We start from the raw sequence: 23,199 nt of genomic DNA, 5'->3' as shown, positions 1-23,199 counted from the left end.
ATGACCGTTGCACAGTCCCCTTTCCTGGGACACTTACCCCATGTTCACGGACAGCAGGGGGATGACGTCCGTGCGGTCAGGGTACTGGTAGAGGATCCCATTGCTACAGGGTCACAGTTACAGTGAGGTGAGGCCTGGCTAAGAAGATCCCAGGGATTCCCCATATACTGGCTGGGATGGGAACCAGGGACCTGCTCTCTATGGGGGGGGGGGGGGGACGACAAAGGAGGCTGAGCGTGCCTATGGAGAACATTGCCCTGGGAATTCTGGGCCCAGAGAACTGGCTTTATAGAGAAGCTCTCTATCCCTGGGTGAGCCCACGGCGCCGGGGCAAAGGGAGGCACCCGCCCATGGGCCTTTCCTCCCTGCTAGGGACTTGACACATGCCTGGGCCCACAGCTGCTGGGGTTCCCACCTGAGCACCACGAAGCAGGCCTTCCAGTGTTCCTTGCCCAGGTAGGAGGTGCTGGCCTTGTAGTGCAGCATGCCTTCTTTGGTGACGGTGCCCTCGGCCGGTGAGCACTGGCAGGGAACAGGGCCCAGGGCCTCTTCCATGGGGTCCTCCCAGTGCACAAGCCCATAGAAATGCACGGTCACGGCGGATGCCTGGGGGTGAAGGCGACGGACGACGGCAGGTGAGGCCTTGGCAAAGCCCATGCCAGGCCTCAGCTTACCCATGACCCAGGCACGGCCACCGTGAGAACAAGGCCTCCTCGGGACATAGCCAAGTGGACAAGAGGAGAGGACCTAGAAGAGGGAAGCCCTTTCCAGGAGGAAGGCTGGGAGATGCTGGCCCTGGTCCATGTGTATCAGTGAGTCTTAAGGCAGGCCAATGGGATGGCACTGACTGGGGTTTCCGCCCCAGCTACTAACCTCACATTTGGACTCCTGGGCAACAAATTTTGCCAGCGCCAGCTTCTCCATGGTAGCATCAGTCAGGATGCTGGGGTAGGGTGGTTCCCGGCAACCTTTGATCATGGCTGACTTCAGAGACGCCAAGAAGAGCCTGTTCAGGGAGTGCAGTTTGCTGTCAGAGGCCTGGGGACAGGTCCTTGGCAGATAGGTGTGACGGGGTCAGAGCCCTGCATCACTGCATGGTGCCCAGAAAAGGCCTGACCATTTCTTTTTTTTTTTTTTTTTTGTTTTTGGTTTTTCGAGACAGGGTTTCTCTGTGTAGCCTTGGCTGTCCTGGAACTCACTCTGTAGACCAGGCTGGCCTCGAACTCAGAAATCCGCCTGCCTCTGCCTCCCGAGTGCTGGGATTAAAGGCGTGCGCCACCACGCCCGGCGGCCTGACCATTTCTAGTGTCCAAGTGGCCTTGGCTTCTGACAGGAGGCTACCCAGACTGCTGGGACAGTAGGATCTGACCACTCCAGTCAGTACAGAAGTGACCTCCTCACATGGAATTCCCATGTCCGTAGAGGTCCAGGCCATACACCTGGGACAGCAGCCCAGCTCTTGTGCCTCCCCTCCCATCGGACCTCACATCAGCCCCCATCCTCTCTGTGGGTCCTGAGGGGCTGAGGTCACCTGAGCTGACGAGAGTCAGTCGGTCAGTGACTGTCCACTTCCCTGCCTCTCTGAGCAGACCGCAGGCTCTTGGGGGGGGGGGCCCAGATTGATGTCTCCTCCTACCCCCAGCCAGGGCCACGCCCATGGCAGATGCTGATTCTCCTGTCCTGGTGAGGGGCAGGGGCTGACACTCACTCAGCCAGGGCCACGTCGGCTGTGTCCAGTAGAAACTGCTTCCTGCGGTTGGTGCACACCAGCTTGACAGTCTGTTGGTCGAGGCCAACCTGCGGGAAAACACACGGGACTTGGCCTCTGCCTGCCGTAAGGGGCGTCCTAAGTAAGGGTTGGCTGAGATTGGGAAGGGAGAAACCCCATGTGGAGGGGTCACGACTAAGAAGGCCTCTAACCAAGACTGGGGTCTGGATGAGTTAGGGAAGATGGTCAGAGATCTGGGACGGGAAGAGGTGTCTTCGCCCTTGACTCCCGTCTCCAGCACGTGTACAGAGGCCTCTGTGGATGTTGGCGCCCGTGGCCTATGCTCTACAGCTCTGGGCAGGGCTAGCCTGAGAAGCCCCGTACTTAGGTGGGTATACCAACTGCAGAGCCTGGACTCACCGACACATAGTCAAGTTCATTGTAAGAAACAGCCTCTTCCACCAGGTATGGCTTTTCCGTGGCCCCTGAGAGAGGAGACCGGAATGCCTATTACCTGGGCTGGCCTCTTTTCCTCTCCCCCAGCCCCATTAGCGAAGACCCAGCCCTCCTTGCCCCGCAACAGGAAGTGACTGTGTAGCAGAATGACAGATAGGGTGCTCAGCCCAACTAGCAATACCTCCCTCTGGACACTTTCAAGCCTACGGTGGGGGTTGGGAAGGAGCCCAGCCCCACCCACCCTGGCCTGGGGTGGCAGGCACCTTTCCGAAGCAGGTAGACATAGCAGTCTGTGAGTAGCACGTAGAGCAGTTGCAGATTACCCTCCATGTGCCCTGTGCTCATCCGGATCATCTATGGGCCGAGGCAAACCGCGGTCAGCTCGAGGGCCCGCCCCGTGGGACCCGCATGCGCACTGAACAGAGTGGGCGACTCAACCCGCCTTCCTGTGCCGCTTGATGGTTCCCCGGTTCGGGGACTTACTTTGAACAACTGCTCTTCATTTTCTCGAAAGACGTGAATCATGAGGAGGAGCAAGTGGTTGTTGTCTACTCTGTGTCAGGAACAAGGGTAGGGAGGCGCAGGGGTCAGGTCAGGCAGGAGGTCACCCTCCTTTCCGCCTCCCACAGCAGGCTAGATCCACCATCCCTGCTGGACTGGCAGATCCCGCACAGCCCTCACCTGAACTCTGAGGGGTGCGTCATCTCTGAAGGGCTACCCTGGCCCTCCTCTACCCCGGAGTCCTCAGCACTGCTCAGACAAGGACTGGGCTGGTCTCGCTTGAGCTTGCAAAGAGCCTCCTGGGTTCCAGGTTCAGGCTGGGACACAGGTTCGGGCACGGGCTCCTGGCTGACCAGTGGCTCCTGGCTGACCAGTGGCTCCTGGCTGACCAGTGGCTCCTGGCTATCCGGTTCCCGAGGCTCTGGCTCCTGAGTCTCCTCTCCTTGCCGGTCCTCTAGGGGCTGAGATGTCTGTCCCTCTCCTCCTCCTCCTCCTCCTTCCTCTTCTTGGAGAGCAGCCGCAGGGCTACCAGGAACATGCAGCGGTTGGCTCGGCCCTGGAGGGTCATGGTGGCCGCCACCTGGTGCAACAGTACCTGGACTCTCGACTGTAAACCGGTAGAAGTCCATGGGTGCTGGAAGCCCCTCACTAAAGTCGCAAAATGGTGGTTTCTCCGGGGCCTCCCCCGGAGAGCCGGCCCGAAAGGACTGCTCGGGAGGATCGGCATGGGAGCACCAGGTGCTAGGGTCCAGCTGGCCGTGGAGTTTGTCAATGACCTTGCTCAGAGGCTGTCCTAGGCACTCCATGGAGGTGTCCTTCATCTCGGGGATGAGCAAGCCCATCTGGCTGAGCTCAGAGAGCTCGCTGCTCCCAGCCGTACTGCTGAGTCCTTCCCCTTGCTCCTGAGGGGAAGCAAGTACAGTGTCCGAAGGGTCCCTCACCAGGCCTGGGGTGCCCACAAGTCCGTCACCTTCCCCCTGCTGGCCACATTTCTGCTGACTAGAGGTGGGGTGCAGTGGGCTTGCATCCTCATCCAGCTTGGTCTTTTTCTTCTTGCCAATCTTCTTCTTCTTGGTGACCCTGCAACACAGGGGACAGGGAGGGAGGGAACACTTGAGTGTCCACTGAGGGAAACAGGCTGGGTCAGAGAGGCAGTTCTCCAGAGTGTGTGGTCCCAGGCAGTGCAAGGCGGGGAGGTCTAAGGTGGCTTGCTGCTGGCAGAGAGCCAGGGAGGGACAGTCATGAATGACTCCCGAGCATGCCTACAAATTCTAGGTGACAGAACTGAGAGAGCAGCCAGGCCTGCTGGTGTAAACTTAATAGTCCCAGCACCCAGGAGGCAGAGGCAGGAAGATCGTGAAGACAAAGCCAGCCTGAGCTACTGAGCCAAGACACCATTGCAAAAATAGAGAGAAAAAACCATGAGCTAAGCCAGGCCTGGTGGCATAAATTTACAATCCTAGCACTCTGGAGGACATTTGAGGGAAGCCTGGTCTATGTAACAAGTTCTTGGCTAACCAGGGGGAAACAGCGAGACATTGTCTCAAAGAACAAAACAGAGCAAAACAAACCTAACTGAGTTAGCTGCGCCTGTTCAGGAATCCAACCTAGGCTGTGGTTGATTGGCTCAATGGCTCTCTACTCCATAGGCTCCTTAGGATCTGAGCAATAGATCCTTTCCACTGGGTATCACTGTGGATAACTGACATGGCCAGAAATGCCTCAGAGTTTCTGGGCTCATCATCTTGGCCCTGCTTTTTGGTTCCATGATGGCTGGGATGAGCCTGGCTAAGCTACCTCAGGTCTGAGCCACTATAGTCGCTGTGTGCTTTAACCAGCCTGAGAGAGAGTGTGTGTGACCGTGTGTGTGTGTGTGTGTGTGTGTGTGTGTGTGTGTGTGAGAGAGAGAGAGAGAGAGAGAGAGAGACAGAGAGAGAGAGGAAGAGGGAGAGGAAGAGGGAGAGGAAGAGGGAGGGAGAGGGAGAGGAAGAGGGAGGGAGAGGGAGAGGGAGAGGGAGAGGGAGAGGGAGAGGGAGAGGGAGAGGGAGAGGGAGAGGGAGAGGGAGAGGGATAGGGAGAGGGAGAGGGAGAGGGAGAGGGAGAGGGAGAGGGAGAGGGAGAGGGAGAGGGAGAGGGAGAGGGAGAATATGTGTGCCAGGCCCAGACCCTAAAGAGTAATGCTCCTGCCTCAGACAAGAAGTTATAACAGGATAAGGGGTGTCTCTTCAATTGGGTTGGAAAGTTCTCAGAGCAGGCCCCAGGGAGGTCAAAGAGCTGAGTGGCTCTGACCAGGATAGACTGTGAACGTGAGGCCAACGAAACTGCATCTTTAGGACAGGCCGATGGGGCAGAAAGAGCCCGGACAGCACTCAAACAGCAAGTGACATTGGGAACAGAGCTGGGAACTGGCCAGCCTAGTGTATAGAAAAACAGATTAGGGACAATCGCCCAGTAACTGATTAAATGCATTGACAGGGGTCATCTCCATTTGTGAGTGGGGGGCTGGCTGGGTCATAGTAATAGACCTAGTAGAGTTAATAAGCAACACAATACATAATGATAATAATAATAATAAAAAACACATACAACACCAAGGAACACCACAAGGTGTGGAGGGGTTGCTTCTTTTTATTTGTTTGCTTTGGTTTTTCGAGACAGGGTTTCTCTGTGTAGCCCTGACTGTCCTGGAACTTACTCTGTAGACCAGGCTGGCCTCGAACTCAGAGATCCGCCTGCCTCTGCCTCCCAAGTGCTGGAATTAAAGGTGTGCGCCACCACGCCCGGCTGACGGGTTGCTTCTTAAGTCTCAGAGACGTCTCCTGCCCTTGGGGGAGACTGTCTGCCCTGGACTACATAGTAAGTCCACAGACGCTCGTCCACCTTCTTCTGGGCCCGTTCCCTGCTCACCTGATAACTTCAAGCTCTGTACAAGCATCTGGCTGGTCTGGGGCCTGGGCCTCCTCCTTCTCCTGAGAGGCCGTGTGCACAGGGGTGGTGTCGGGTGATGCAGTCTCAGATTGCTCCTCATTGAAGGGGTTATGGCGCTGGGTGGGGCTCTTGGTGGATGTCTTGCTACTGGTCAGGTCTGAAGCAGTGGAGCGCGGACCACTGATGGTATCCGTGAGGTCTCCATCTGCAAGGACAAGGAGACAGGACACAGACATCCTGTCAGCCCCCAGCTGGACCCCAAAGAATGCCTATCTCAGAGGGAGGTGGCCAGGTTCCTCCCAGGGAAGCCCGACCACAGTGGCCCTAGTTGAAGAGCAGAGGCTCCAACCCACAGGACATGGAATTGATTCTTTTGGAGCCAGATGATGGGGACCCCCTCCTGTCTGTCACTGGGAACCCTTAGTCACTTAGCCGAGTTCAGTTAAGGGTCCACAATGTCAAACAGCTTCTAGGCCTAAGCCCCAGGCAGGGTGACGTTGATGCTTGCCAGGGTGGCTGGGCCCCCAGGAGGAGACAGGTTGCATACCTCCTAGGATAACCTCAGGGCCCTCTCTCCCACAAGGATTAGGGGTGCCCGGCAGCCCCTCAACACCGCTCCCTGTGGAAAGTGATACCCAAAGTCCTCTGCAAGCCCCGCTCCACCACAGACAACAGGGAACAAAGGATGCAGGATGAACAGAAGAGACAGGACATGGAAGCATGGGCTAGGGAGAGCACGGGGGAGGGACGCTGGGGAGGGGACACAGGACCCAATATGACAGATCAGGGACAACAAAATGAGATACAGAGAGGAAGGGGTACAAGGGGCTGCCCTCAAGATACTTCGGGCTCTTCAGAGGATTTTGGCTTTTCTCCCCCCCCCCCAATTCAACAGCACTCTTGGGGAACAGAGCCAGGTACCCCTCTTAGGTGAGCTGGAGGGTACTGCTTTCCAGTGAGGAGCTGTTCTATCTGCCCCACTCCAAACCCTTCTGTCCTAACTCACTGGAGCGGGTAGGCAGGGAGCATCATCATGGGTGGTCAGTACAGGGGCCATTTATCTGGTGGCAGATGGGAGTTGCCCAGGCAGAGAGCTGAGACCAGCCACTGACACAGCCTGGGTGAGGGCTAATGGCCACACACACTCTAGTTGTTGTTGCAAGCACATCTACCTGTGCAGGAGCAGGCCGGCCGGGCTTGCTGGCCTAAGATGCACTTCGTTTCTTTTTTTTTTTAAGATGTGGAATCTCACTTCTCACTATCTAGTCCTGACTGTCCTCCTGCCTCAGGAATGGTTAAACGTAACTGCAGCTCTGCCAGGGGCACACTAGCGACTCTCTTCAGCTTCCCTGAGATTGGAGCCTAGCTCTCAGAGGAAGGAAGCCATGACTTCAGACAGCTCAGAGGCTCCCACAGGGACAGAGGGCTTCTCCCCATCTCTTCCCTTTAGCACTTGGAGCTGCTTGTGGAGGGGTCATGAGAAGCCAGCATACAGACCCCAGAACACAGTGGGTGTTAAGCCTGGATGCCTAGCAATTCTATAAAGAAGCTTAAGACCACAGAACACCTTATCCAGCCCTGATCAGGGACCCAAGTTTGGAATTGCCCCCCAAGTCCTACTTTCTCTCAGGCTCCAGGTGACAGAGGGGCCTCAGCTGGCACTGTGGGCTAGGGAACTCTTCAGTGCTCAGGAACTTGGGAAGTCACTGTTGCAGAGAATCTAACTGGGCCTGCCCAGCCTGCGCAAGCTGGGGTAGTAGCTTCTAAGCAAGATCTAAGGAGGACCTAAGGGCTGCAGAGGAATGTCGGAAGGTCAGAAGGTCGGGGCTTGCCTGTCAGGTGACTAAAACAGTGTCTGGAAAGCATTAGTGGTTAGAATCAGAGGGAAAAGCCAACGCTGACATTGGACTTCAGAAGAAGCTAAAGGAGAAAAGATGTTAAGGTGGAATTCTGGATCTCTCGCTACCTGCACTCACACACACACTCCTCAGAGCTACCTTCTCAGCCGAGTGGCACAATTCACCACAGTGTTGGACCCCATGTCTCTCAAAGGTAAGGTGGTTCACACTCTACATCACATGGGAAATCAGCTCTCTCTCTCTCACTGCTCAGAGGAACCCCACCTCAGGCAAGAAGGGGTCCCCAGGGCAGGAGCTCTTTAGGAAGGGATTCTGGGACAGCCTCAGATTTATGGAGCACACATTTACGATATCAAACACAGACCATGCTCTGAGTAAGTCGTACAACCTTGGAGTATGAATTTGTCCAAACCCAGACATGGGTTGCTGGTAGAAAAATGTCTCCACAATATTGATGTTCAGTAGACAGTGAGAATCTAAGAGAACCTCCACATTGACTTATTAATGGGACAGGGCATGCTGTGCGTGTATGCAGAGGTCAGAGGATGCTATGTGTGTGCAGAGGTCAGAGGATGCTGTGCATGTGTGTATGTGTGTGCAGAGGTCAGAGGATGCTGTGCGTGTATGCAGAGGTCAGAGGATGCTGTGCATGCCTGTGTGTGTGCAGAGGTCAGAGGATGCTATGTGTGTGCAGAGGTCAGAGGATGCTGTGCATGTGTGTGTGTGCAGAGGTCAGAGGATGCTGTGCATGTGGGTGTGTGTGCAGAGGTCAGAGGATGCTGTGCATGTGTATGTGTGTGCAGAGGTCAGAGGATACTGTGCATGTGTGTATGTGTGTGCAGAGGTCAGAGGATGCTGTGCATGTGTATGTGTGTGTGTGCAGAGGTCAGAGGATGCTGTGTGTGTGTGTAGAGGTCAGAGGATGCTGTGCATGTGTGTGTGTGCAGAGGTCAGAGGATGCTGTGTGTGTGTGCAGAGGTCAGAGGATGCTGTGCATGTGTGTGCAGAGGTCAGAGGATGCTGTGCATGTGTGTGCAGAGGTCAGAGGATGCTGTGCATGTGTGTGTGTGTGCAGAGGTCAGAGGATGCTGTGCATGTGTGTGCAGAGGTCAGAGGATGCTGTGCATGTGTGTGCAGAGGTCAGAGGATGCTGTGCATGCCTGTGTGTGTGCAGAGGTCAGAGGATGCTGTGCATGTGTGTGTGTGTGCAGAGGTCAGAGGATGCTGTGCATGTGTGTGTGTGTGCAGAGGTCAGAGGATGCTGTGCATGTGTGTGTGTGTGTGCAGAGGTCAGAGGATGCTGTGCATGTGTATGTGTGTGTGTGCAGAGGTCAGAGGATGCTGTGCATGCCTGTGTGTGTGTGCAGAGGTCAGAGGATGCTGTGCATGTGTGTGTGTGTGCAGAGGTCAGAGGATGCTGTGCATGCCTGTGTGTGTGCAGAGGTCAGAGGATGCTGTACATGTGTGTGTGTGTAGAGGTCAGAGGATGCTGTGCATGTGTGTGCAGAGGTCAGAGGATGCTGTGCATGTGTGTGTGTGTATGTGTGTGTGCAGAGGTCAGGATGCTGTGCATGTCTGTGTGTGTGCAGAGGTCAGAGGATGCTGTGCATGCCTGTGTGTGTGCAGAGGTCAGAGGATGCTGTGCATGTGTGTGTGTGTGTGTGTGTGCAGAGGTCAGAGGTCAGCTTGGGGAAGTCAGTTCTCTCCTCCCACTTGTGGTTTCCAGGGATAGAATTCATGTGGCCATGCTTGATGCCAAGCGCCTTTGCTTGCCAGGCCATCTTGCTGGCTCTCCCTGTAGGGCATTTTAGTTATGCCTGGGCAGTTTCCTCAGTCCATTAGGGATAGCCTGAAAGGAACAAGCCTCCATCTTCCTCCTGGATACTCACAGGGTAGATTGCTCACAATCCCTGTATTTCAAAGCATCACTTTTCTAGAATAAGTTTCCGCTTCACCGAGCCAGGCCACTGACATACACTGTTTTATAATGACCAGGACTGGAATCGGGCGGGTGGCCTAGTGTGTGTGCCACACTCACTAGTAACTTCCCAGGCTCCCATGGGAAGGCAGAAACTTCCTGAGAGAAGAGCTAAGGGCCAAGTTTCCTACTGCAGAATTCCACCTACTCCAACACCAGCTGTGGCGTCGTTCTGACCACGGACATTGTTATAAGAAATAAGGAGCTGATTGTGAAACATGCAGCAAGCTTGGCATGGCAACGTTGCAAACAGGAAAAGAGGGTCACAGAGGACTCTGTCCCACCTTCCCAGTCTGTGCTGGGTACAGACGGCACTGCTGGAAACACATCTCCAAAATCATAATCTATAAAAACGAGGGATAAAACTCAGGGTTAGAAACAGGTAGTGGAGGGAGGGACGTCGGGGCGGAGGGCGGGAGACACAGAAGAGACGGAGAGGAACTCAGTACATGTTCTCTACGATGCAACTATGACCTCGGCTGCCCTGAGGGCCACTCCTTCCCAACTCAGAGCCTAATCTGGCAGAAAAGAGTCTGACTTTCTACTCCTTGCCTTCCTTCCCTCCATGGCTCTTGGGGAAACAAGGTCCTGTCCTTCTGTCTTGAGTTAGACAGTCAGTATAAATCGCTGGGCTTAGCGGGGACCTCTATTCATGGGTGGCCTGGTTGCTTCAAGGTTGTCTCCTCCTCTAGGGGAGCCCATGAGGCCCAGCTAGAGTCTGAATGTCCTCTTCCCTTGTTCCATATGCAAATAAGCAGTGCAAGTCTTTTTATTGCTAAATTTTTGAAACTTTTTCATGAAGCACAGGCTGATCTTGAACTTGCTACATAGTAGAGAAAGACTTAGAATTTCTGATCCTCTTGATTCTACCTCCCAAGTGCTGAGATGACAGGTATCTTCCCCTATCATGGTGTGTGTGTGGGTGTGTGTGTCTGTGTGTCTGTGTGGGTGTGTGGCTGTGTCTGTGTGTGTGTCTGTGTGAGTGTCTGTCTGTGTGTAAATCAGAGAACAAGCTTCAAAGGTCACTTCTTTCCTTACGTGGTTCCCAGGACCAACGACATGTGGTCAGGCTTGCCTGGTGTGATTTTTAGCCACTAGGCCATCTCACTGGCCCCAGGCTTGGGTTTGTGCAATGCTGGGGTTTGAACCCAGAGCTTCATACACACTAGACCAGCGTTCTGCCCCCTGAGCTACACTGCTAGCTCCTGCAATGCAGATCTTACTCACAGCAAGTCTCAAAGTTGGGCATATGACCCATGGCACAGCAGAACAAAGAATGGGGAAGGTCAGGTCTCAAGGGAGCAAGTCCAGAAGAACTGAGTCCCTGACCCCCCAGCCCCCAGAGGTGAGGTCGAGTTAGTGAGGGCGTCCTTGATCTCACCAAAGTGGGGCAAAGACCTAAGGTCTGGGGAAAGCCAGGGCTTGCTTGCTTTCTTTTTCTTTCTTTCTTTCTTTCTTTCTTTCTTTCTTTCTTTCTTTCTTTCTTTCTTTCTTTCTTTCTTTCTTTCTTTTTTCTTTTTTGGGTTTTTCAAGACAGGCTTTCTCTGTGTAGCCCTGGCTGTCCTGGAACTCACTCTGTAGACCAGGCTGGCCTCGAACTCAGAAATCCACCTGCCTCTGCCTCCCAAGTGCCGCCACCGCCCGGCAAGCCAGGGTTTCTTAGCAACTGATCTGAGATGGAGGCTCCGCCTACGGCTCCTCAGTCTCAGGACAGGTACAGTCCTCTGACCCATGGAGGGACACTACCAGGGACTGCCCAAGAAACTGTGCTGGTTCTGCCCCCCTCAGACCACCTGTCTGTCTCTCCTGAGCTTGCTCAGCCTCTCTGTAGAACCTGCTGCAGGGCACCCCTCCCCAGGCAGCTGATGCTCAGCCAGGACTCAGGCAAGAGTTTCCAGGGCACACTGCTGCGAATCTCTCCTTGACCCGGGCATGAGGTTAGAAACTTCTGGAGAAGTTAGTAAGGCTCATAAAGCCCGACCGATGTTTTTTAGCTACCACAGAAACCAAGGAAATGAAGATCTTGGAAATGGTCAGCTCTGTTCAACTGGGAGGGAGCCGGCATGCTCAGTCGGGCGGTTGGGCTCAGTGGGGGCTCAGTCAGGCTCAGACGGGCTCAGTCGGGCTCAGTCATGCTCAGTGGGGCTCAGTCGGGCTCAGTCATGCTCAGTGGGGCTCAGTGGGGCTCAGTCATGCTCAGTGGGGCTCAGTCGGGCTCAGTCATGCTCAGTGGGGCTCAGTCGGGCTCAGTCATGCTCAGTGGGGCTCAGTCGGGCTCAGTCATGCTCAGTGGGGCTCAGTGGGGCTCAGTCGGACTCAGTCATGCTCAGTGGGGCTCAGTTGGGCTCAGCCATGCTCAGTGGGGCTCAGTCGGGCTCAGTCATGCTCAGTGGGGCTCAGTCGGGCTCAGTCATGCTCAGTCGGGTTCAGTCAGGCTCAGTCGGGCTTAGTCGGGCTCAGTGGGGCTCAGTGGGACTCAGTGGGGCTCAGTTGGGCTCAGTCATGCTCAGTCGGGCTCAGTGGGGCTCAGTGGGACTCAGTGGGGCTCAGTTGGGCTCAGTCATGCTCAGTTGGGTTCATTCGGGCTCAGTCAGGTTTAGTCAGGCTCAGTGGAGCTCAGTGGGGCTCAGTTGGGCTCAGGAGGCTCCAGGGAATGCTTCAGGGCACAGGCCTGGTTCCTTTCACCCCCAGGGCCGCTTACCCTCGCTAGATGGGGCAATTGCGCTGTCGTCCCATTCCAGGTTGGTGGAAGTGACAGAATTGAAGGAGTTTAGGGAGAGGCTGTCTGAACCGTGGACTGAGCTAGGAAGGCGGTCTTCAAAGTCCAGCAGGTACTGAGGTTTATAATAGTCAGGCATGTACGGAGCCAGGTCTAAGTACGGGGCGTCCTGGGGAGAGAGCACAGGAAGAGAGAGATATTGGATAGCAACTTGGGGTCAGGCAGCAAACAAGGCTCGGTAGCAGTCAGCAGACCCAGGATGGGGAAATGGGGATGGTGCACAGACACACACCTGACATACACACACACACACACAAATACACATGCTATGCACATATCACACACACACACTCATGCAACATACAGAGACACACACAGAGACACATGATACACACAAACAGACACAGACATACAGATAAAACACACAGACATGCAGCATATAGACACACAGACAGACATACACCCCCAACACCCCACACAGACACACACACAAATACATATGATATACAAAGACACACACACACATACACCCCTACATACCACACACAAACATCCCATGCTCTTAGGGAAATCAATGTGCTTCGGGAGTTAATTAGAAAATAACTGCCCCCAAGGAATAAGGAACCAGTCCTAGAGCCACGGGTGTGTCCCACAGACATCTGAAGCAGCAGCTGTGCATTGCCTGCCTGAAGGTGTGCAAGGTGTGCAAGGTGGGGGCTCCACCATCACACCACAAAAAAGAAAGAAAAGAGCTGTCTAGACCAGTAACGTTCTCTTGATAGCTCTTGGCTTTAGAATCTCACTTTCTCTGGTGTCTACCATGGCCCAATGGGGCAGCTATGTTAATCTCAGAAGCCAGGCCCATGAGATGCTCTGGCCTCTTTGGGGTCGTCGGCATTGTGCTCAGACAGTCATCTCCTTAGGCTTGCAGTTTCGCTTGCTACGATTTGTTACTGCAGTCTGGAAATACGAAATGGAAACTTCCAGAAATAAATAATTGATAAGTTTTCAAAAAACTGGAAGCTTGACGTGGTTGTACACACCTTTAATCCCAACTCTTGGGAGGGAGAGGTAGGTATCTATGTGAGTCCCAGGCTAGCCTGGGCTACTTAGTGAGATCCTATCTCAATAAAAATTATTTATTCGTTTTTATTTTGTGTGGATGATGATGTGTGTGTGGCAGTGGCTGGGGCGGGGGGCCGCATATGCTACAGGATTTGTGGGGAGTCAGAGGGCATCTTTGTGGAGTTGGTTCCCTGCTTTCACTTTTATGTGGGTTCTGGGGGGTGAACCCAGGGGGGCAGGCTTATGTTGCAAGCATCTTCGCTTGCTGAGCCAAATCACTGGCCCCTGTTTGTTGCCACCGTTGCCTTATTTCCATGTATTTCAGGCTGCTCTGTGGAGAAGCACAAAGCCAAGGACACTCATCGTCACCTCTCAGACACAGAGCTAAGACACTTCAGGCAATGTGCAGTTTCCCCAGGTGGATAGAAAGGTAGGAAGACACTGAAGTAAGAATCCTGGCCATAAGTCAGTCCCCCTTCCATCTAATCCTGCTGACCTAGAGGCATCCTTTATCTGAGCAAACAGGCATAGCCAGGCTTGGCCATACCCAGCAAGCTCCAGACTGGAAGATGGAGTTCTATGTTCCCTCCCTTGCCTCCCTCCAGTACCAAGAGCCAAGGCATCTCACCAGATCCAGGTCGAACCGAATAAACTCCAACCCAGACACCAAGGTCAGGAAGAGAGTCAGGTGATCATGGCTGCAGACCAGGGCATTCCTGCCAGATAGAAAAAAACAACCCAGAGACTTCTGAGGCTGGTCACCAGCGTGGCTCACCCACACCAGAAAACCCACGGTGTTGAAGTTGGACACATGACAGCCTACCCCTGGATGGCACCCAGCTCATTCAGCCACGCCCCACTCCTCTCCCTCTCTACTGTTCTCTCACTGGCTGTGAGGTCTCCAGAGATGGGCCTGGAGCATAAGGCTTACCAGGCTCTCGGTGGCTGCTATAAACACTCTGTCCCTCAAGTGTCCTCAGAAAACGGGTAGGCAAGCATTGGGTGTGTGGTGAGTCTGAGGCCAAGGAGGACTCTTCAGAACCCGGCTGGGATGCTGGAGGAGGCCTCAGACTGCCAGCAAGATGTCACATGCTCCACAGTCACAGCCCTCAGTGGGTGACACTGAGCTAGGCCTCCATCTCTGTGTGACAGGAGGCTTTGAGCGGAGGCTTAGGGAGCTGGGGACCAGGCGGTCCAGACACTTACCTGACATAGTACTTCTGTAGCAGGCCCAGGTTCTCCTGGAACAGCCGCAGGTAGCTCTCCAAGGAATTCTCATTGAGGGCCAGGTAGAGCCAGGCTCGGCCTGCAGAGAAGCCAGGAGTGACTCAGCTGCTGGGCAGTTCTGAGACAGTCAAGGATGCTGCCCTGACCCTGCAGGCTAACATGGTTTCTGACCTGGGACTCCAAAGGTTTCCTTGTGTACCAGGTTTCCCTCACTTCCTCGGTGACCCGCCCACAAACTGTCACATGCAGGGGGGAAAAATGAGGCTTTGCGGAAGGCATTGGCATGTCAGCCCCCACTGCCACTGGACGCTACAAGACAGACAGACAGCTGCCTCAGGCCAACCCTGGCAGGACCAGAGCTCCCCACAGGGGAGTGGTTCTACTCACTTCGCCCCAGGTTGGTGGCCACATGCTGTAGCACCTCGATTTGCCTGATGGCCTCTCTGCGGGTAAAATGGACCACGAGCACCCAGTAGCCAGAGGACAAATCTTGCAACCTGTGAGGATGGGACGGCAGGGCTGGGCTGAGGCAGGCTGTCTCAGGCAACCAGGTGCCTCACTGTGGCCTGCCTGAGTGAGACAAGCCTCCCTGTGCCCGGCCCCCACAGCACGAGGAGGGGACTGAACTCACCCGTACAGCAGGGCGTGGTCCAGGTGCTCACACAGGCGCTGCAGGACCTTGTCATGGTTCCGGATGGCAGGGGTCTCGTCCTCACATGCTGCAAAGTAGCTCTGCAGCTGAAAGGAAGAAGACAGTGCTGATGAGGAGCGGCTCTGGGTATATGGCGTCCTGGGATGGCCCACTGAGTCTGCCCTGATCTTGCCCAAGAGGTTTCCGAGGGCAAAGGCTCTCAGGAGGACTTTGTGTAGATAGCCCTGTGAGGGATGGCCAGCTCACAGTGTTGGACACTATGCTTTGGGGCAGGGGCATAGGCTGTGCTTGCAGCCTGGGCACCACACACAGTGGTATCTGTTACCAGACACAGACACAGACACACAGACACACAGACACAGAGAGAGAGAGAGAGAGAGAGAGAGAGAGAGAGAGAGAGAGAGAGAGAGAGAGCCTGTTGGTAATATCTGAAGGCATTTAAAAAAGATTCCCAAACACTTTAAAAAATATCAAAAAAATATCATTTATTTAATTTGTAGGCCCTGCTTGGAGCTGCCCTCTGTACACACCAAGGTCTGAAAGGCTGGGTCACCTGCTTTGATGGCTTTCCTGCCAGAGGCTGACATGGACATTAGATGTACCCGAGGAACATGGCCACATCTAGGTGTGTGCCAGATTTGTGTCAAGCCCCGTGCCAAGAAAGACTCTGTTCCCAGGGCTGGACAGGGGGACAGAGAGAGGGTGGGAGGGAGGGGAAAAGAGAGCCGGGGAGAATGAGAGAAAGAAGGGGAAGAGAGGAAGTCTGAGATTTCAGAGGACTCTGAGCTCTGAAGCACCCCCAGCCCACCAGGCTGATACAGGCGAGGAGCCTGAGATCTATGCAGCCAGAGCAGAGCCCTCTCCTGTCACCTTCCCAGTGGCCCAGATGGAAAATGCAAGAAAAGAGCAGAGATCCCCACACACTGGGGGGTGGGTTTAAGCTCCTGGGACCACTCCGTTCTCAAGTGTTTTCTGGAAGCAGCCGCAGTGGCAGATCAGCCACACCAGGAGGCACATGCTCTTGGAGGGAGGCCAACCATTGAACTCCCACAACAAAAATAGCCTCTTCTCTATGACCCGGAACAAGCCCAGCAGCCAGGCTGACTGGGACTGAATTCTCGTTCGGGTCCATGCTAGGCAAGACACAGCCACTCAAGAGGCTCTGTAGCTGGCTACCCCACCCCTGCAGACCTTTGTCTTCTGTGCTTAGGTCTTTGAGTGTGAAGTTAAGGGTCACCTGTACTACTTCTGGATGGGTGACCCACTTTTTTTTTCATATTTATTAATGACTTAGCCTCTTTCCATCTGAGCCACAAGCCTTTTCTAGATTATTCTGTGTTGTTGGTCTGCTGTCTATTTCCATATCAGTCCCCATTTCATTACCTCCACTTTCCTCAGCCCTTGGACACGGTCAGAAGTTCACTTAGCCCCAACCCTGCTATTCTTTTACAAAACTGTTATTCCAGCCGCCATTTACGTTATACTTATAGGGGGCACATGTGCACATATGGAGGTCAGAGGACAACCTGCTGGTTCTCTCCTTTTACCTTATGGATGCAATCGGGGATCGAACTCAGGTCATCGGGTTTGGTGGCAAGCCCCTCTGTGTGCTCAGCCACTTTGCTCACCCCAAGCCATTCTCTCACCATCAAAGTTCATCACCATTCCATTTTGGGTTTTTTTTGAAAATTTGTTTTATGTGTATGGGTGTTTTACCTGCATGTACGTCAGTTATATGGACAGTTGTGTGCTGCCATGGGGGGGGCTGGGGATGCAACCCAGGTCCTCTGGAAGAGCAGTCAGTGCTGAGCCATCTCTCCAGCCCCATCTCGGATTTATAATAGAATTATGCTGAACCCAGAGACCAGTCACATGGAGAGATGATGGTGTCTCACAGTATCCAGTCTTCCGGCCCAGGAACACAGGCCCCATCCCCATTTGCTCAGTCTTCCTTAGGCCCTGGGGGAAATCTGACAGATGTCTTTAGATATGTCCTACACATATTTACACTTTGCAAATATGCAAACATTGCAAAAATACAGGGTTGAAAATCTACACGTGATTTCACGACTCAGAACAATCTACAACACAAAACCATTTTTTAGGGGGAAAAAAAAAAGCACACACCATGGCTCAGCATCAAAGGGGCTTGCTGCCAAAGCTGACGACCTGAGTTCAATCCTCCATACCCACAGGGTAGATGGAGAGAATTGACTCTCTTAAGTTGTTCTTTGAGCTCTAGACATGTGCCACAACACATATGTAACCCCCCCATACACATACAAAATAAAAACATATAATTAAAACACTGCAGGGATGCATACGGCAATGGCACAGGGGGCGGAGGCAGGAAACGGGAGCTAAGCCTGGCACTGCCACATAGTGGTGCACCTCAGAGAGTTACTTGACTCCCTGGCTCATTTTTTCTCCCCTTTAAAATGACTTAAAGGGAAGTTGGGTGTTGGTGGCCTACACCTTTAATCCCAGAACTCAGGAGACAGAGGTAGGTGGATCTGTGAGTTCGAGGCCAGCCTGGTCTACGGAGTGAGTTCCAGGACAACTAAAAAAATCATGTCTGGAGACAAACTCTCATCCTTGGGAGAAAAAAAAATAGTTAAAGGGATTTTTTTTTTTTTTAGAGCTGAGCAGTCCAGTCTGGTGTCTGCTGCCCTAAAGTGACTATTTGAAGTTCTGGAGATAGGGCTGAAGTGGTGGAGAATTTACCCAGTGTGTAGTGGTGGTGCACGCCTTTAATCCCAGCACTTGGGAGGCAGAGGCAGGCGGGTTTCTGAGTTCGAGGCCAGCTTGGAATGAAAAGTGAGTTCCAGGACAGCCAGGTCTACACAGAGAAACCCTGTCTCGAAAAACCAAAAAAAAAAAAAAAAAAAAAAACCCAAAACAAAATGAAATTTAAACTAACTCAAATGAAACAAACTACCCACCCTAGCAGCACTAGCCGCCTGGGGATAGCAGCTCTGTGCTGGTCAGTGGGGACACAAGGCACTGCTATCACCGCAGGCTGTACTGCTGGATGTTCCTGGTTTAGGGGATCGGGTAATAAATAGCATCCAGGAGGCTCAGCATAGCTGGTGAGCACCAAGCAAATAGCTTTAGCTGAGATGATGAACCACAACAAACCTCCATTTTCAATCGTACCAGTGGGGTAGCCTCTACCTCATATACCCTTCAGTGCAAAGACAGTGAACTCCGCTCTCAGTAGCGACTATGTTATTAGCAGTGGTTCCTACTCTTCCCTTTTTTAAAAAACAAAATTATTTTTTGTGCACGTGTCCTAGTTTCATTTCTGTGATTGTGATCAAGGACCCTGACGAAAATCAACTTAGGAAGAAGGGTTTGTTCTCGCTCACAATCCCAGGTCACAGCCCGTCAAGGTGGGAGAAACCAAAACAAGAGGAATCTGGGCCATCACATCCAGAGTCACCAGCGGACTGAATGTGTCCTTAGCCCACCCTTTCCACTTACATAGCCCAGGAGCCCTGCTTAGGGAATGGTACTGCCCAGGGTGGGCTGGGACTTCCATCAATTAACATAACCGAAACAATCTACCAGATGTGCCCCGAGCCAACCTTGATCTAGAAAAATCCCGTATTGAAACTATTTCCAGGTCATTCCAGACTGTGTTACACTGACAGTTAAAAGAAACCATTGCAGAAGGTGTGTGCATGGTGTGTGTGTGCATATTTGTGTGTGTACATGGTGTATTGTGTTTATATCCCTGGGTGTGCACATTCATGTGTGAACATGGGAAGAAGGGTAGAGATTCACAATGACTTTCTTCTTTAATTGCTTCTCTAGGCTTTTTTTTTTTTTTTTTTTAATCTTCCTTGTTTTGAAACAGGACCTTGTTATGTAACCCTGACTGGTCTGGAACTTGCTATGTAAACCAAGCTGGCTTCAAACTCAAGGAGATCCATTTACCTCTGAGTCCCAAGTGCTAGGATTAAAGGCCTGCACCACTATGCCAGGCTAACTGCCTTCCTTTTAAAGACACAGTCTCTGAACCGAGAGCTCACCAATTGGCTAAGCTAGCTGACCAGTGGGCTCCAGAGATCTGCCCGACTCTGCTCAAGGAGTTACATTGACAGCTTGAGCTCATATGTTGGGAGCTGGTCATCAAACCATGGCATCAAGGTAAACGAATGGCCAGCCAGGTGTAGTGACACATGTCCTTAACCCCAGCACTCTGGGAGGCAAAGGCAGGAGGATCTTGTGAGTTCAAAGCCAGGGTGATTGACATAGTGAGTTCAAGGACAGCCAGAGCTACCTAGGGAGACCCTGTCTTAAAAAAACCAAAAAACCAAACAAACACCAATCAAAGGGCCTCATAAACACTTTACAAGGCTGAGCGCTGCAAGGTTGGTGACAGAAACACTACTCAGAGTCTGTTCAATTGTCACAGCCATACCATGACTCAGGCTGCACAGCTAGCATTTGGCACAGCCACATATAAAAAATAAGTACTTTTTATCATGCCTGGGTTCAAAAATCCCTCAGTGAATGTCAGGGTTACCAGATGTGATAGCGCATGTCTGTAATCCCAGCACTCTAGTGGCTGAGGAAGGAGGCTAGCCTGGGCTATATAGCCAGCCCTTACCTCAAGATCCAATACAAAGCAAAAAAAGTTAGACTGTTTAAATTATTTTCTAATCTGTTTTAGGAGAGACCAAGAAAGAAAAACTCAGTGCCTCCCAAGCAGGATTTAAAAGTTCACAACAGGGCCGGAGAGATGGCTTGGTGGTCAAGAGCACTGACAGCTCTTGCAGAGGACCAGGGGTTCAGTTCGCAGCACCCACTTAGTAACTGTAACTCTAGTTCCAGGGGACCCAGTGCCCTCTTCTGGCCTCTGAGAGTACCTTGGCTCACACGTGGTCCACATACATGCATGCAGGCAAAACACACACACACACACACACACACACACACACACACACACACACAGTAAAAATAAGTAAATCTGGCCAGGCGGTGGTGGCGCACGCCTTTAATCCCAGCACTTGGGAGGCAGAGGCAGGTGGATTTCTGAGTTCAAGGCCAGCCTGGTCTACAGAGTGAGTTCCAGGACAGCCAAGGCTACACAGAGAAACCCTGCCTCGAAAAACCAAAAAAACAAAAAACAAAAGACCCTGTCTCAAAAAAAACAAAAACAAAAACAAAAAAAAAGTAAATCTGGGCTGGAGAGGTGGCTCAGCGGTTAAGAGCACTGACTGATCTTCCTGAGGTCCTGAGTTCAATTCCCAGCAACCACACGGTGGTTCACACCCATCTATAATGGGATCTGACACTCTCTTCTGGTGTGTAGCTGTATATGAGTACAGCTACAGTGTACTCATATACATAAAATAAATAAATAAATCTTTTTTTTAAAAAAAGAAGAAGCCGGGCGTGGTGGCGCACGCCTTTAATCCCAGCACTTCGGAGGCAGAGGCAGGTGGATTTCTGAGTTCGAGGCCAGCCTGGTCTACAGAGTGAGTTCCAGGACAGCCAGGGCTATAGAGAAACCCTGTCTCGAAAAACCAAAAAAAAAAAAAAAAAAAAAAGGAAGAAAAAAGTAAAAATGTAAACGCCTATAGATTTGAACCTGTTTCTTGGATGATTGTCAGAGAACTATTGGGGACCATGGACCCATGACCCTCCCTCCTTGAGCCTCTCCTTGAGACTCACGGAGGAGCACCCCACTTCTGGGAAGAACTCACTCTACTGTTCAGAGGATGTCCTCTGGGAAAGGCAGATTTCAGAGCTGGCAGAACACTCCATTCTGCTTGTGCTATCTACGCTGCCTCGGTGCCACAGTGGCAGAGCTAAGTAGATTCTATCTGGCTCTGCGTAGAGAAAGGATGCTGGCCCATGGCCTAGGGTCCCGAGAGAGGTGGTAAGCAGCACACTATGACAGCTGAGCTGGGAGCAGTGTCTCCTCAGGTCAGTTCAGCAGAGGCCAGAAAAGCAGGTGGTTCGGTCTTCAGGACAGATAGTTCAATTAGCATTACTAACTGCCTAGTATGTGTGGGTATGAAAGCTCTCTGTATCTCAGTCTGGCAGTCTTGGGGCTCAAACCCAGGGCCTTGTGTATGCCAAATAACTAGACTACCCTGACTATGCCCCTAACCTCCAATGCCAATCTTCACAGCAATCTGCAATGTCCTGGCTTTGTAACACATTCTAGCGCTGTAGATAAATTATATGCAACTATACATCTGATATGGCACCAGGGGTGATAAGTGTTATTTTAAAGCAAAGAAGGACACGGGCCTGTTATCAGTTCTGGGCCAGGGACGATCGTCCAAGGATGATCACTGAGGTTCCTCAAGGATGAGTGTCCGTGTCTCAGAACACGTGCAAAGGCCCTGAGGTGGAACCAACAGTGAGAAGGCTGACACGGCTGTGCTCAGGGGTAAGGATGTGAGCAAGATGAGGCCCGGAAGGAAGGCGATGGCCGAACCCTCCCTGTACTGGCCGTGTAAGAACTCCAGACTTCATTTCCAGTTTAACGGGAACCCACTAAAGGGCGAACCACCAGGAGCTAGCATGATCAGATGCATGTCACAGGCTCTGTGTGGCACATCCAGACTGTGGATGCCCAGGGGAGGTAGAAAGCTTGGTTGGGAGAATCCCGATCGTGTAGATGGGGAGCGATGGGGAGCCAGGGCACCAGCACCAGGGCAGCCGTGGTGCTGGAGGAAGTGAGCGGGGGTCCGGGGGTCTTCAGTGGGTGAGAGGCTGTGTGAAAGTGGTGCTGATTCTAGGTTTTCAGGTCCCAGCCACTGAATAGTCCCATTCATAGCCCAGGTGGCACTCTGCCAGGAGACGTTAAACGGGAGCTGTCCAGGAGGTGGTGGGGAAATGGGCTGAGAGGCACTACGGCAGCCATGTTGGAAGCTGAGGTCAGGGAGAGGGTCTCTGAGTGCTGCCCAGGAGGCATCACCCTCGACCAGGGGCTCTACAGGAGCCCTCGCAGAACCTGAGAACTATAGCCATGCCCAGGCCCCTTCCCAGAGTAACTCAGCAGAGTCCACATGTGGGCCAGACACCATTCCTAGGAAACCCCACACACGCACACACAGCCAGCCTGCTGGGGGAACGGCAGGTGTGGTCCAGAGGCAGGACCACCACTAAGCAATCCACTGTGGCTGGAGCCCAGAGGCTGAGGGGGTTGGTGATACAGGATGAGGTCAGGAGGGCATCTGAGAGTCACATAGGACAGTGCATGCTGCAGAAGCCACGTCAAAGAGTTTCCAGAGAGAGGACACCATGGGTTACTGGGGTGACAGTGGCCCAGGACCTAAAAGAATGCAATAGGATCCTTGATGGAAGCCCCTGGGGTAAGGGGCAGGGATGTTCCATGGAACATGTCTAGTGTAAACAAGGCATTTTTAAAATGACTGCAATAACTGGAACTTGGAACTCAGTAGATTCTTGATCTCCTTGTTTTGAGTCATGGTCTCTTGTAGCCTAGGCTGGCCCTGAACTTGCTATATAGCAGAGAATGACCTTAAACTTGTGATTCTCCTGCCTTCAACTCGCAGGTGCCGAGATTACAGGCATGCACCACCATGCCTGGTTTACACAGTGCTGGGGATTGAACCCAGGGCTTCATGTGTGCTACGCATGCGCTTTACCAACTGTGAAGAGCTACAAGCCAGCCCTGATGACATTAAGGAAATTTATCACTATTTTTTTTTCCTCTTGTGAGATATGATTTCTCCATGTAGCCCTTGCTGTTCTAGAACTCACTCTGTAGAACAGACGGGCCTAAAACTCCTATCTGACTGCCTCTGCCTCCTGAGTGCTGGGATTAGCAGTATGCCTCCCCCTCAGGCCCCCTCCCATCACTGTCTTACTAAAGTGTATGTAAAAAGTAGCCGTGGCATCAGTTCCCGCAGGAAGAATCATCTATATGGACACAGAGCACGCTCAGTAGAATATATTCAAGAGGATAATTAGAAAAAGACAGAGAGGAAGGACGGGAGCCAAAAAATAGGACACAACGAATACTAAAAACTCCTTTAACCAGTTTGCTAAAAGGATGTTGGGAAAACAGGTAGAACAAGAAAGCCAGCCTTGCTCCAGGAGTGGGGGTGACTGCCATGA

At 52.7% G+C, this 23,199-nt stretch overlaps 1 protein-coding gene across 3 annotated transcripts in view; it reads right to left on the bottom strand.

Moving 5' to 3' along the window:
- Nucleotides 1-23,199, bottom strand: part of Plekhm2 (pleckstrin homology and RUN domain containing M2) — a 40,138-nt gene that overhangs the window by 3,314 nt on the left and 13,625 nt on the right. Inside the window, exons 2-17 of one of the 3 annotated variants that reach the window (XM_085838741.1) lie at nt 15,073-15,179; nt 14,829-14,938; nt 14,421-14,520; nt 13,843-13,930; nt 12,132-12,318; nt 9,715-9,774; nt 5,573-5,798; nt 3,070-3,745; nt 2,846-3,033; nt 2,648-2,717; nt 2,428-2,518; nt 2,129-2,193; nt 1,709-1,797; nt 874-1,006; nt 416-606; nt 38-103 (exon numbers count right to left, since the gene is read on the bottom strand). In XM_085838741.1, coding sequence (XP_085694867.1) covers nt 38-103; nt 416-606; nt 874-1,006; nt 1,709-1,797; nt 2,129-2,193; nt 2,428-2,518; nt 2,648-2,717; nt 2,846-3,033; nt 3,070-3,745; nt 5,573-5,798; nt 9,715-9,774; nt 12,132-12,318; nt 13,843-13,930; nt 14,421-14,520; nt 14,829-14,938; nt 15,073-15,179 — 2,447 coding nt within the window. Of the gene's footprint in view, nt 1-37; nt 104-415; nt 607-873; nt 1,007-1,708; nt 1,798-2,128; nt 2,194-2,427; nt 2,519-2,647; nt 2,718-2,845; nt 3,746-5,572; nt 5,799-9,714; nt 9,775-12,131; nt 12,319-13,842; nt 13,931-14,420; nt 14,521-14,828; nt 14,939-15,072; nt 15,180-23,199 lie in introns of all 3 variants that reach the window. The other 2 variants (XM_021159316.3, XM_021159317.2) reach the window with 2 other exon arrangements.

This window comes from Mus caroli, unplaced genomic scaffold (genome assembly GCF_978045245.1).
Source record: "Mus caroli unplaced genomic scaffold, Mus_caroli_1 scaffold_6, whole genome shotgun sequence".
NCBI classification, from domain to species: Eukaryota; Metazoa; Chordata; class Mammalia; order Rodentia; family Muridae; genus Mus; species Mus caroli.
Note: the sequence above shows the minus strand (reverse complement) of the source record. Positions and strands in the feature narration are given on the sequence as shown.